General features: G+C 44.6%; 1 protein-coding gene across 2 annotated transcripts in view; it reads left to right on the top strand.

Moving 5' to 3' along the window:
* The window catches only part of LOC119442351 (SURP and G-patch domain-containing protein 1-like), a 35,681-nt gene that overhangs the window by 18,661 nt on the left and 2,828 nt on the right, over positions 1-14,192 (top strand). For both annotated transcript variants that reach the window (XM_037707195.2, XM_037707194.2), the window contains exons 7-10: positions 601-762; positions 3,307-3,395; positions 7,201-7,357; positions 12,359-12,611. In XM_037707195.2, the coding sequence (XP_037563123.1) occupies positions 601-762; positions 3,307-3,395; positions 7,201-7,357; positions 12,359-12,611 (661 nt within the window). The remainder of the gene's footprint in view (positions 1-600; positions 763-3,306; positions 3,396-7,200; positions 7,358-12,358; positions 12,612-14,192) is intronic.

Genomic DNA, 14,192 nt, shown 5'->3' with positions numbered 1-14,192 from the left:
TGGCACGTAAAACCCCATAATTTAATTTTTAATTGCCGCTTCTGTACTGATATTGTGTGAAATAGAACCAAGGGTTGCGAAGGTACTGAGTAAATAAAGGCAGATTGGCCTAGCAAGTATTTATTTGTTTTCTTGATATCCTCGATAATTGGACATTAGGTTAATGTGACTGTTTTTTTCATTACCGTAATATCTGAATTAACACGATTTTACTGTACATGGAAATGGAGAAATAATTTTTCTCGTCAACGACTGCACTGAATTCGATGGCGTTTGTTACATTTAAAATAAAAACGTTAAAATTCAATGATTGTGTCAAGCAGATCTTTTATTTAGGCCGTTAAATTATCTGCCATTGTAATTCTGTCACTGTGCACGGAGAAAAGCATGGTCAGAGAGTCAAAAACTTACTGTGAATGAGGTTATGGCAAGCGCTAGTATAGTTCCGGTGGAGTACCTGTGAAACATAGCAACAGGCTTGGCTTCTAAAGTAGTACCTGATGGTCTACAGTGTTCTCTTGTTGTCCAGAGTTCCTGGAGTGTGTTCGTTTCGCTTGAACTAGGTCGCATTTGCCATTATGGGTGTGGCTGGTGGCGCAGATGCAAAGTCCCAGCAGCAGAATCAACAGCAAGGTTCTGCGAACGAGACGGGGCGAAAAAGAAAGCGACATAGCAGATGGGACCCACAGCCATCTCCTGACAGTTCGTCGGACTACCTGGACTTCGACGCACCCAATGAAGTACCGGAGTTTGTTAAATCTGGTGAGTTGATCCTCACTTTACACGCATTCAGCCTAGGAATGACGCTGGCTCTTTATTTAGCCTGTCTTGTCACATTGTGCTGCTCAAGTGAAGCATTAAGTACTATATTTATTAGATTATGAAGCATCCACGATTATTAGGTAAGGGTACAGTTGGGGGAACGGAGAAAATGGACTTGAAGGTGGTAGAGAGTAGCTGAAAGATTGTTTAGACTTGGTGGAGATCGCCCAATATACTGAATAATCAGAAGCCCCAGTAAAATTCATGCAGGTTATATGCTAATTTCGCCTTACGGTGTGGTTTTACAGCAGCATGCTTCGCGCTGCTGTGAAATCGTGCCTCAAAGCGAAATTCGCACATAACCCTCACCCTGCCTTTACTGTTGAACGTTTAATTTCGAATTCTTGGTGCAGGTTTTATGTGCAAATATACGGTACTGCCTCACCTGTAAATGTTTATTAGTTGCTGTGACTTTTGTTACTGTCTAAAATCTGGATCGCCGGAAATGGAGCACCACTACCACCATATTATAACAGTACTTGAATCTATCAGCCTCGCATATAAGGCAAGGGGGGGGGGGGGGGGGGGGCAATTTCGAGGCTCAGGATTCCGTGGAAAAGACCTCACCTTGTATTCAAATAAATACAGTATTTCTTTATTCCCGGGAATTTTCCAGCTTGCAGGTTGAGCATTTGCTGCAGCCTAATGAATTCCATACAGTTTCACTTAGAAAACCAAAACTAAGCTGCGGAGAAGTGCATCTGTCTTGCCTTGAGCAGATGCCCGCCAGTGACATTCTGTGTATGCCTCACAGTGGCACGAGCATGAAGCGAGCGTCCTTATCCAGCCGTGATCTCACTGAAACTGTGCTGTGGGACTGCATGCTCACCTGGTTTGAGCGCAGTGCGTGGACCAATTGTGCCCGCTAAAAAGCGCTGATCGTCGTGCTCAAGACCCTTCAAACACATTGTTGCTGACAGCGTCCTAAACGGCTCAAAGTTCGCCGCTTTTGTGCGAAGCTACAGCAAAGTGGCAGTGAGCAGGTGCGTGTGAGCGATGATAGAGAAAAATAAGGGCCAAAGTATTAATGGGGAGCGCGACATGTTATTCGACTAGCGAGCTAGGGTGAAAAGAGAGTGCAAGCGATGCTGCTCTGGTGCACAGGCAACCCCTGCCCCGTGGGTATCCATAACATGGCAGCTATGGCGTATTTCCGGCTCCTGCAATGAGCATGCCGACAGCAAATGCATAGCCTTCCAGATCAGTTTCTGTTACTCAGGGGGAGCTGTCGGGGGGGGGGGGGGGGGGGGTTGAATTTGGGCACCATGGTTAGGCGCTGGTTGCTCTTACTGACACATACTTGGTCGCCGGTGCGCCAAGTGTGGAAGTGCGCTTAGCTCTGAGTGGAAAAGGTCAGGTAGAGAGGCTCCTCCCGTATTGAGGGCAGGGCCTCTCCAGCAGGGATTGCTCAACCTTGCACAACATAGAGCTAGGAGTCTTTACTGCCTCCATGCGGCGCAACCATAAGGTGCATGCGAAGGTTTGTTGGCACCAATAATCAGAAGCCGCCATGGCCGTCAAGTTGTTTTCATTTTTGGTGATATCGCAGATACATACTAGTATGAAAAGCTTTGGGGGGTGACTTCTCTTCGGTATTTTCACAGCCGAAATTTTGAGATATTTACAGTCCGGCACGAACTTAAATAGGTGAAAATACATGGTGTTGACATTGTGGCGGGAAGAAATTTTGATTTAACATTTCGAGATAGTATATCAGAGTTCAAATTAACGAGAGTTCACTCTATGCATACTACACATACAACTTAAAAAGCACAGCTGAATGAAATTATATACCTGTACTAGCCATGGGGCAGCCGCTGAAAGGAATGAGATAATAGCATACTTTTTGACATGGCTCATTGATGGAGTGTGAAGGCAGTGCAAAGGACATATAGAATCAGCAAAGGGCAGAAAAAAAAAGAAATTAATAGTCAAACCTCAATGTAACGAACTATTTAGTTCTTAGTTCTATTGAATTAGCGAAACCTAGACATAATGAAATTCTCGATATAACGAAGTTTTTCGCTGCAAGTACAACTTCGTTTCGTTATATTGAGGTTTGACTGTAGCATCTGTGCTGGTATGCTTGGGCCTTGACGTACTTGCGCACAAACGCTTGAACTTATTGTAGGAGCTGGAACCAAACCAACCGAGCGCCTTTGTTTCATGTGCTGCAGTACAGCATAAACGTGATATACTGAGCTGGTGCATCTTTATGAACACCATAAGTTCGTTCTGTGCGCTTGGGATAAAATTATGTGCCTTCTTTGCTAATGGTAATCAAAACAGTGCTGTAAGCATTCATTGGCGGCACATAGGCAGACGTCATGCTGATTAGATGCAGGAAACCTTCTATGATGCAACCTTGTGCAGCTTGCAGAGGATGCAAGAGTGGCATGAGCATTGAGCATGTTATTTTGGTTTCAAGTAATTTTCATTAAAAAGGAGTAGAAAAAAATAACAGCTGCTTTTGTTTTATTACAGATCCTGGGTTGATTGCTTATGCAAAGCAGGTCTTCAATTCCACCGACTTGACATTCGACCAGTGGAAACAGCTAGAAGATCAGCGCAAAGTGAGACATGCTGGATTGCCTTCTGTGATATGTGCACAGTCTTGTGGCACGAAATCTAGCATTGCCCCCTTTTAGAGGAACACGAAAGAAACCCCTGGAATTTATTTCTCACCAGGAATTCTTCATTGAAATGCACTGCATCTGTGGGAACTGGACAAAGGATTTAAAAGTTATAAATTTGTTAAGTGCTTAAAAGGCATCACCATAGCAAAGACAAGTCAACTGGGAATTAGCGCTGAGCTGTTCAGCATCTTGGAGTGTTCAGCTTATCAAAGTTCATCTTAACAGCTGCCTATTGTTCTTGACAACCTGAGGGCTGCTTGGCATCCTGGCTGTTCTGGTAGCCATGGAAATGTGCACATTTACTCAAACATTTACTCAAAGTGAGGACTTGTAGGGAGAGCGCATCTTTTGTCATGTAACATTATCATAGAAATCACCATCATTGTACCATGATGTTCTGCCATTTGTGGATCAGTGCATATTGTTGTGGATGGAACTGAGAAACAAACGTTATGAAGTTTAACGTCCAAAAACTGCATAGTGGGTTATGAGGGACGCCACTAGTTAGAGGGCTTTCGATTAATTATGACCACTTGAAGTTCTTTAAGGGGTCCCGGGACGTAGCAATGAAACATTTGTTTTTTATTTATGGGAATAAATTTATGAAATTTGGCCTGCAGGTGTGATTTGTTATGCTGATATCATAAGTGAAATCAGTTTTAAGTTATTAGTTTTTGAGTTACAACATTTGACAGCCTCTAATGGTCATCCCCAAATGAATTATTTACACATAAGTTCGTAAAGATTTTTACATCAGCATGTTTAGAGAGGCCCATTCTGTGCAATAAAGCGATTGGTGTGTTTTTTAAATACCAAATTAAGTACAAAATGTTTTTTCGAACATTCCTATGCATATTGTCTTACTAACAACTTCTGCAAGAAACCCGTTATAAATTTTTTTTATGAGGTGCAGATAAAAATGGACAGCTTTGTTGCGCTCATCAATGTTTGAGGATAGAAGTGCGAAAGACAAAATGATTTTGTTTTCATTCGTTGTGAAATGGCACTGGGATGACTGAACGTAACTACACAAAAAATGAGAGAGAAAACAGAGCTCAAAGTTTTATTTGATTTGAACATCGAAATATGTACTTTGAGCACCTAAAACCTGCCTGGGATGTAGTCCTTTGCATGTGAGGACACATTTTTTTTACATTTTGGTGTAGTTTTTCGCTTCTTTGCCACAGTTTCGTGCACCTTAGTTGTCTTTTTGATGCGTCGTGCAACAATGGTTGATTTGGTCTTAATTTTCAATTCTTTCTTTTTTCACAATTTTCGGGTGTTTCTTTATCACGTAGGTGAAATATTAGAGGGGGGAAATGAATGTAGACTTGAAAAAAATTGCACTTTTCTAGTGCGCAGTTGACAGCAAACGGGTAGAAAATCTGGCGTCGGGAGGTCCCATCGCATTGTGGAGCGTGCGGCTTTGCGCTGACCGAACGCTGTCATTTTGGAACATTTGTAAAGAGGACAGATCTGAGCTTCAGCTAGCCACACCTTCATAATTCCCCGTTAAGAATAAAAGTAAAAGAAGTGAACGAAAAGTTTAAAAAGCATTGCCATTCGTTACTGCCGCCGTGTGTACACAGGAAGCGCTCTTATTGGTCTCGCAGATTTGAATCACTCACGCGTGTTTCGTGCACTTCTTGACAGCGATTGCAATAGGATGCGTCGCTGGCTCACAGTAGTTTCATTAATGCGTTAAAAAAGAAAGCAAATTTGGCGAATGTACAATTCAAAATGGCAGAATGGGCGTATTGGGGGGGAAAAAAGGGAGAGACAAACTTAGTTGCCTATGTCATTTGGGCTGCCAGTACATGATCTTCGTATGGAGCAGTGCAAGGCAAGCAAAGACATACGACAGCACTAAGTGTAAAAATTTTTAAGATACAGTTGGTGTAATCTGCCATATTGCCGTAAATACCGTAACAAATAAAGCGGAGAAAGAATGTACAGTATAACCTCATTCATATGATTCAATTTTGTGTGATTCGGCGCCAACGTTCGCCATTGAGAACACGAAAAGTTACCCCATATAGTTGTGCTGCTTTTTTACAGGTTTCCGGGAAATGTGATTTTTTGGCACCCACGTTCAGTGCATCTCCAAACTGCCATCATATGATACGTTTTCTGGCCGCTAGATCCTGTGTGAGGAAGAAAAGACGCAGGGCATGCGTGATTGAGAGCAGTAGGCGGGGCCCCCATGGCAGCTTCCCTGCGCTACTTGACCCCCGTGTTATGTGAACATGCCAGCACGTGTTCAGTTTTCTCTTCTGGTTTCAGCAAATCTCCTCCCAGGTTGTTGCCGATCGCATTCACCCTATTGCGATAAGCATCTTTGCCTTAGTAATACAGTGTAGACCGCTTATAAAGTAAGTCGCCGGAGTCGCGAATATCCGCACTATAAGCGGTACCGCACTATAACCAAAGCAACAATTTTCAAAGCCCTCACATATGCAAAACATGTGCACCGAGCCGCCACGCGTATGCGACAGTCGAGGAATGCGGCTAGAACGTTTGCATTCAGTTTACAGTCGAATCTCAATAATTAAACCAACTCACGCGGCGGCGCCTCCGACCGGCATTGCTCCGGCACCGCCATAGAGTAAAGGTTAGGAGAGACCCCTTAATGTCGCGCGCGAACACAAAAAAAAAAAACGTGAAATTTCACCTTCTCTCAAATGGCAAGGTCGCCGATTCTGCGTTGCGCCGGAACATGCGTGTACGTGCCGACGTCTCAGCCACGCTACCGTAGCCACGCATAGAAAATGTCAGTGAACCCTTCTTTCTCCTTTATGCTTCCTTTACTTTCTAATCACGTGTTGACCTTGCACCCTGCGGCTACGGCGCAGAGGGAAGCAGCGGCGCTGTCCCAGGCCGGCTAACGCCCATTTCCTGATAACGGTAGAAAACTAAACTTCGGGGGAGCTGGTGCCGGGCCGGCTGGAGCGGCGGCGCCTGCACGACGACGGGCGCGCACGGTGACAGTCAAAAGTGAGGGAGCTACGAGGGAGGGCGAGGGGAGCCACCGAAGCGGCGGAGTAGCCGAGGCGAAATCCGCTTCCCCGCCGCCCTCCTCCCTCGCATTCCACGGTCTCCGCGTGCGCCCTTCGCCGTGCTGTGCCAGCGCCGCCCGCCCCCTGAAGTTTCGTTTACTGCCGTTATCGTGAAGCGAGTGTTGGCCGGCATTGGCAGTTTCGTGGCCCTCGCTCGCTATGCGCGCCTTGATATTTCACGACTTGCACTCAAGATTCTGGTTTCAGCCTCACTGGCTGTTCGTTCGCACCACGTGCCCTTCTCCTCCATTTCGTCGCTCTTTCTTCCTCGAGCACTCCTTGGGGTGCCCGTTGGAGCGGAGCGTTCACCATCTCCGCTGACTTCGTACTCCCAGGCAGCTGCACTGTAACCGGTATTTCGCTTCCCGCAACTGCACTATAAGCGATACGTATATTAGAGCACTGCACGGGCCGATTTTTGCGGCCCGGGCCCGGCCCGGGCCCGGCTACCTGTATACATGGAGTGCTATGGGAAAATTAACGGGAGTCTGAAAGACCGCACTATATCCGGTCCTGCACTATAAGCGGTTACGTTATAAGTGGTCTATACTGTAGTAACCTTCACCTTAAAAACTGAAATTAAGGTTTTTGTGTCACTCACTGTATGAGCAACCACAATTCACTGTGGGGCTTCCATGACTGTATTGAGCAGTCTTTTGACCTTGGCTCTTTTTTGTTGGACGCAGATGCGAGCTCTGTTCGAGATGATGCAGGCCAAGAAACGAGCTGATGAGGCACGCGCTCGTGCTGGTAAAGTGAAGTACGAGTACGACTCGGATGAGGAGACAGATGGTGGCACCTGGGAGCACAAGAAGCGAGCCATGGAGATGGAAAAAACTAGAGGTACGAGATGTGTCTGTGTTGTCTGTTGTTAGAAATAAGGCTGAATTGCTAGATTACGCTCCTGTAATAACGCCAAGGTGTGTGCCTCAGGAGCGGAAGCTTGGTAAGGCTGAAAAGATGTACACTAAATGTGATAAACTCGTAAGCATGCGACCTTGAACATTACACAGCAGCTTTTTGTGGGGATTAATTTTGGCCGAGGCAAACTGTAGGAATGTTACGTTTCATTCAAAAGTGAAAGGAAATTCGACATAATAACTTTAGTAGAATTTTCACTGTTCAGGTGTTCACTAGAAGGTGAGACAGTTACGATGCCCGTGACCTTTCCTTCCCCCTTTTATCCTCCTTGGCTAGTACAGTGAAATTCTGGTACAGCAAAAGCTCGTTAATTTGAATTTCACGGGGACGCTTAATGAGTTTGAATTAAACCGAATTCAAACTAACGAAAGGACCGGGTTGCTAGAAACCACTTCTAACTCACAATATTTATTGGCGAAAATATTCTGTGATCACTTTTTGCTTTTTTTCTTTGAAAGTGATGGCCATCGGTTTGTCTTCCAAAGTGTGAACGTGAAGCATAGCTTCATCTTCACCCTCCTTGAAGTTGAAAAATAGGTGCCCAACACCGAGCTCGCTCCATTACAGTTGCCGACGGATTTTTCGGACTTAATGGGCATTCTGGACTTCATAAATGCACCATCAGGTTTCCCATAGAGCTAATGCAATTTTGCGACCCATTTTTCAGACAAATTGAGGTCCCAAAGTTTGACTTTCCGGACTAAATCGCTCGTTCCAAGCTGCGCTACCTGATCGTGGAGTGCGTCATGTTGTATTTTCTGCTGGCTTGGCTAGGCTTGGCTTCCAGTGGCCCGCTCTATGGCCTTCAAGATTAGATGCAAGCGCACTATCTTCTCGTCTCGAAGGCCATGCCCACTCTTCCTAGGCTGACAAAACTCCATGGGACGGCACTTTTTCTGTTTTCTTTCTATTTTCGGTCAGCACTATCGCCAAATTACTTATTGCGGGTACTTTTTTTCTTTTTTACCACCGTGTGGCGGCGCTCAGTTCGGCAGCACACAGTTTGAATTAAGGATGGAGGAGCTGATGCGCGTGTGAAATAACGAGTTAGTTTACCCTAGACGCCTATGCTGCGTGGCTGGACCATGAGAGTCAGTTCGAATTAATGAGGTGCGAATTAACAAGCTTTTACTGTAACTTGAAATAACCAAATTCAAATTCGTTGGCTAATTAAAACTGCTAATTTGGTCCTAGCAGAGTTGCATTATTTAAACTATGTAAGCCATACAGTGATTATTTCGCATTAAAAAACTTCTCGCTCCCACAGATCGTCTTTCGGAAGGCCAAGATCCATTGCGTTGCTAGCCGTCATTATGTCAACTACAGCAGAAATTTAGCATTTTAGCTTTGCATGATACATGGTACCTTAACGTTATGTGGGATACAATAGGCCACAGTGCATGTGGCACCTTTCCACTGAACCGAGGTAACATGCTGGGGCTTCCCACCAAAAAAAAATTAATTTTTCTTAAAATGTATAATGCTTCTTTGGAATCTATGTTACTTTCCTTGTAGCTGCATCTTCATTTTGTTGGGTGCCAACTTTCTATTCATGGAGTCAAAAATATAGGCTGTGGAATGCTGTGTTGTTGCATCAAGTTGCTGCAACATTTTGTTGATGGGTGCTTTAGAATAGGTATGAAACAGAAATTGTGTTAACCACACGTTTATATTTATTGGGATTAAACCTGTCCTACATAGAGCATATTTTGCATGGGAAAACGTAGCATTCAGTGTGTTTGCAAAGGTGAGCACTTCAATGTGGCCTTGCATGTAGTGTGTTGGGCCTTGTACGAGGTCTGTTAGAAAAGTATCCAACCTCTGGCCAAAGAAAAGAAACTGGCATAACTGGAGCATTGGAAACCTAATCACCCTCAAAGTAGTCTCCTTAAAACTCCACACACTTCTCCCAGCAGTGCTGCCATTGTTGTAAGCATTCCGAGAAAGGCTCTTTCGGAATGGAATTTAGCTCAACTGTTGTTGCAGCCGTAATGTCCTCTCTTGTCTGAAATCGCACTCCTTTCAATGGCCTCTCGATTTTGGGAAACAGAAGTCGCAGGGGACCATATCAGGAGAGTAAAAAGCCTGTTGAACTACAGGAGTCTGGTTTTTCGCCAAAAAAAAAAAGTCTGTATCAAGTGCGAGGAATGTACAGGAGCATTGTCGTGATGGATGCGCCAATTTCCTGTTGACCACAACTCCAGTCTCTTGCACCGCACAGCATCACGCAGGCGACGGAGGACATCCCTGTAGTACTCCTTGGTGATTGTTTGACCCTGTGGTGTGTACTCGTGGTGTACCACACTGCGGACGTCAAAGAAAGCAGTCAGCCTCACTTTGACGTGGAATGCTTCCACTGTGACGATTGGGATTTGGTTTCCGGGTCGTACCCATGCATACACCCAAGACTCGTCATCAGTGATTATGGTGTTCATGAAGTCGGAGTCACTGTTTGTGGAATCCAACATGTCCTGTGAGACTACATGAAGTTGCTTTTGCTCCACCGTGAGCAGCTTCGGTACAAATTCCGCTGCGACTATCTTCATGGCCAAATCTTCGGTCATAATGGAATGTGCAGAAAAAGTGCTGATGCCCACCTCTTCTGCAATTTCTCGGATAGTCGCACGACGGTACCACATCACCACAGCATTCACTTCGGCAATGACCTGGTCTTTTCGGCATGTTGATGGCCGACCAGAGCGTGGCTCGCTCTCCACCGGTGTGCGGCCGTCTGGTGTGCGACCGTGTGCGACCGGTTGTACTACTCCTTAATCTGTGTGCTGCTCATAGCATCGTCACCAAAATCCATCTGAATCTTCCGAACAGTTTACACTTGGCTGTCACCCAGTTTCTGGCAAAATTTGATACAGTAGCGCTGCTCCAGTCACTCCGTCATTTTCCTTGCAATAAAAAAAAAACGATGAGAGCACTGAGCACTACCTCACTCAAACGCTGCGTCCCAGCGACTGACACTATGGGCAAGCAGGAAAAAATTCGTGCATGTGCACGAAGGTTCAAGGTCGGCTGATGCAAGCGCACTTGTTTCATATCCATCAGCTGTTCACAAAAAAAAAAAAAGTGATACTTTCCTAACAGACCTCGTGTATTATATTCAGTAGCTTGATTCAAATGACTTGATTACAGCTCAGGCTTAGCTGTTCGGACGGAAATTCCGATGTGCACATTGTGCTTTCTTTTGCTTTGCTTGGCTAGAAGCTGCTATCAGTGCAGAAATGTGCTGTCCCACACGAAAAATTTCAACTGAACAATGATATAGAGTAATACCTCGTTAACTCGAAGTAGCAAAACCTGAAAAAATGTCGAGACAAGCAAGGTTGCGGAAATTGCAATGAAAAGTCGAGTTCATTCTAAAAAATTCACCACTACTGACCAGCTTTTCAACAAGAGCTTCTAAACTTCTAAACATGCAAGGGTAAGGAACATACTGCAAGACCTTCAGAAATAGTTTATGCTGCTCTTTACAGCAAAATACATCAATTTAATTAACAAAGCACGCGTCACGCCAGTTACGGCGTGTACTTGCTGCCCTCATACCAGCAACACCGGGGAGACGTCGCTCGCGTATGGTTCGACTTGTAGGCGACGAGCAAACACGACAGCCTCGTGGGATCGAATCCCTGCCACGGCCGCTGCATTTCGATGGGCGCGAAATGCGAAAACACCCGTGTACTTAAATTTAGGTGCACGTTAAAGAACCACAGGTGGTCCAAATTTACAGAGTCCCCCACTACGGCGTGCCTAATAACCAGATCGTGGTTTTGGCACGTAAAACCCTATAATGAATTTTTTTTTTTTTTTTAACACGACAGCCACCTCCAGTGCGCAAGATCGCTTGCATGGGGGTTATACAGTCAAACCTTGATATAACGAACCTCGATTTAATTCGCGATGTAACAAACTATTTTTATTTCCCCATCTTGGTTCTATTGAATTAACGAAACCTCGATATAACAATGTTTTTCGCTGCAAGTACAAGTTTTTATCGAGGTTTGACTGTACTTTATTTAGTGCAGAAAAAAACTTTGTAAGGCTGGTCTGCTTCGCAGTAGCACTTAGACCTAGAAAGGCGTCCACAAGCTGCTTTCCACATCGCATGAGCCGATCGTTCCCGGCGCTGCACTCAACTTCGTTTCGCAGCAAGCGAAGCATGCGTCTTGTTTCGGCTGATGTCGGCACTTCTTGAGGTCCTTTGTCATCTTCACCGTCATCTTCACCGTCCCCTCCGTTTGTTGCCGTTCCAGTGATTTTGGCGTCAGTAAATTCACCTGTCACCGGTACATCCTGCTCGCATAGCGCGTACTCGTGCTGACTGTGTTACATAAAATAAAACGAAATCACACCTGTGATGGTAAATCATGAGCATTGCATAAAGTGAACACAACGGACTGCGTCAAGCGTGCTATTTTGCAGGGCCTGCGTCTGCGCACGTCTCTCCTGTCACATGACGTGCCACATAGTTGCTTGACAAAGTTGTGCCGCTAAATTCAGACTTCACATTCGGGGAAAGCGTCCGCTTCGTGGTAGGTGCAGTAGCTTCGCGTGAAGCTTGTTAAATGGTCTGGTGGCGGAGTTTTTGTTCTAGTCTCAGTCAAGATTTCGAGATATCTGCAATTTGGCCCAAAGATACATTGAGATAAAGGGCAATAAATACATGGCACGTATGGGAAATTGTTCGGTGCCGCCGAAAATTTCGACTTCGCCGATTTTTCTAGACATGCGAGTTCGAGTTAACAAGGTATTACTGGATGTGCAGAAATGCATCATGCTTGTGCGTGGTTGAACACACAGAAAATGAACTTGCAGACCTAGGCTGCACGTTACATTATTTTTATTTTCTGACTGCGTGCATGTTATGGTTCAGTAAATTGGATCAACTCATTTGTGGGGTTAATTCCACTACAGCCTGGGCTGATGAGCTGACGCTGTTGGGCAAGGGCAAGCACCACATTGGCGACTTCCTGCCACCTGAAGAGCTGGAAAAGTTCATGGAGAAGTATGATGCACTAAAAGAAGGCCGCACACCTGACCTTTCCGACTACAAGGAGTTCAAACTGACTGAGGAGAATGTTGGGTACCAGATGCTCCAGAAGTTGGGATGGACCGAAGGCCAGGGACTGGGGGCTGATGGCGGAGGCATCGTCGCACCCGTGAACAAGTGTGTATTGTCTTAACTTTCCTAGAAACGAGATATGACGAGAAAGGTGCCCATGCATGGCCAGTAAGCTGTTGTTACTTAAAGGAACAGTGAAGAGAAAAAAATAGTTTGAACTGCATGAGTAAATGACCCTTCTACAACGTTTAATTACCCTTCCCAAACAGCCACTACAACCGTGAGAGGCGAATTTATAAGCCAGAAAAAAAAAAAAACTAAAGGCAATGCCGCCTTGAAGTTCCAGCGCAAGCTCGCCATGACGTCATAAATTTTGACGGCCTCTGCTAGGGCCTAGTTAATGTCTCATCATTGAAGATGGACTTCATTGTATTCTAAAAGAGGCAGAGACTGAACTTGGCAAGTTTCAGGGTCTTTTACAGAGCCACAATGGCCAAAATGCGGAAAATACTTCGAAATCTGCGATGCCACAATGGCGTTGAGGTTTGGGCGCAAAATTTAAAGAAAGTAAAGCTTTGACCTTCATGTGCTTTTCTAATAATGTATTATCGTGAAATTAATCGAAGTGGAGATTTGAAAACAGGTATGATCGATCTGATTTAGTGTTTCTAGTTAGTGTCCTTTTGACATGTACACTACAGCAGCACTGTTTGAAGTACAGTCGAGCCTCCATTTAATAAACATGGATATAATGAATTATCTCATATAACAAAGTAAATCTAAAATTTGTCTTGCTGATATCAGCGTGTAACGAATGTACATGCTTAAACATTGGGTATAATGAGGGCATTTTTTGTGTCGTATGCGACTTTTGTTTTAACAAATTTTGATTTTACTGATTCCTGCATGTCGTGACACACTGTGGTGTTGTGCTCCTCAGGCTGCTTTTTAACTTTCTTGAACTCCAGAGAGTAGCAATCAGAAGCAACAGGAATCTTTGCCCTCCAGTGGATTTAATTGAAGGTGTTGCTTGCACACTACAGAAAAGCTGTGAACAGCACGCAGGTGGGAATAACTACTGTTACCCACCTGTGACACATCACAGTGAACATGTTAAAAGTAGTATACAGTGCAGTCCCTTTACAATGATAAAAAATGAGGAAAAATTGTGTTTTAATCATTTTTTCAGTGCACAGACATATTTTTGGGCTGCACTGCTATGTAAACTGCAGTTATGCATTTGCTGTTATATTCTGAGTTCAGTCTATTCTCGTTTTCTTTTTTCTTTTTTTTAAGTGAAAGCAGCAGCAATGTATATTCTCTACGTGGTGCCAAAACTAGTTAGGCTTATTCACAACCTCTATTACTTGAGACCTGTCTCTCCTTGCTTTCTTCTTTTTCTTTGCTTTCCTTTATATGCCTGCGCTCACATTTCGCTCCATCAGAAGTGCTTGACATGGGAATGTTTCTTGTTTACTGTTGTGTTCATTAAGAATAAGTTGTGCCCAAGAAATGGCAGCTATGACATGTTTCCGGCTCTGCAATTACTTCCGTATCATACAGTCACCGAAATCATTGCCTTTGAGATCTGTTTTCGTTACTCTGAGGAAGAAGTTTATTGCTCGGCTCTTGATTTGGGCACTACCAATTGGAAGCTTATGTCTTGTGCAGTCCTTTGTATCCTGT

The sequence above is a fragment of the Dermacentor silvarum genome, chromosome 2 (assembly GCF_013339745.2).
Source record: "Dermacentor silvarum isolate Dsil-2018 chromosome 2, BIME_Dsil_1.4, whole genome shotgun sequence".
NCBI lineage: Eukaryota > Metazoa > Arthropoda > Arachnida > Ixodida > Ixodidae > Dermacentor > Dermacentor silvarum.
The sequence above is the reverse complement of the archived record's forward strand: the minus strand, read 5'-3'. Positions and strand labels throughout refer to the sequence as shown.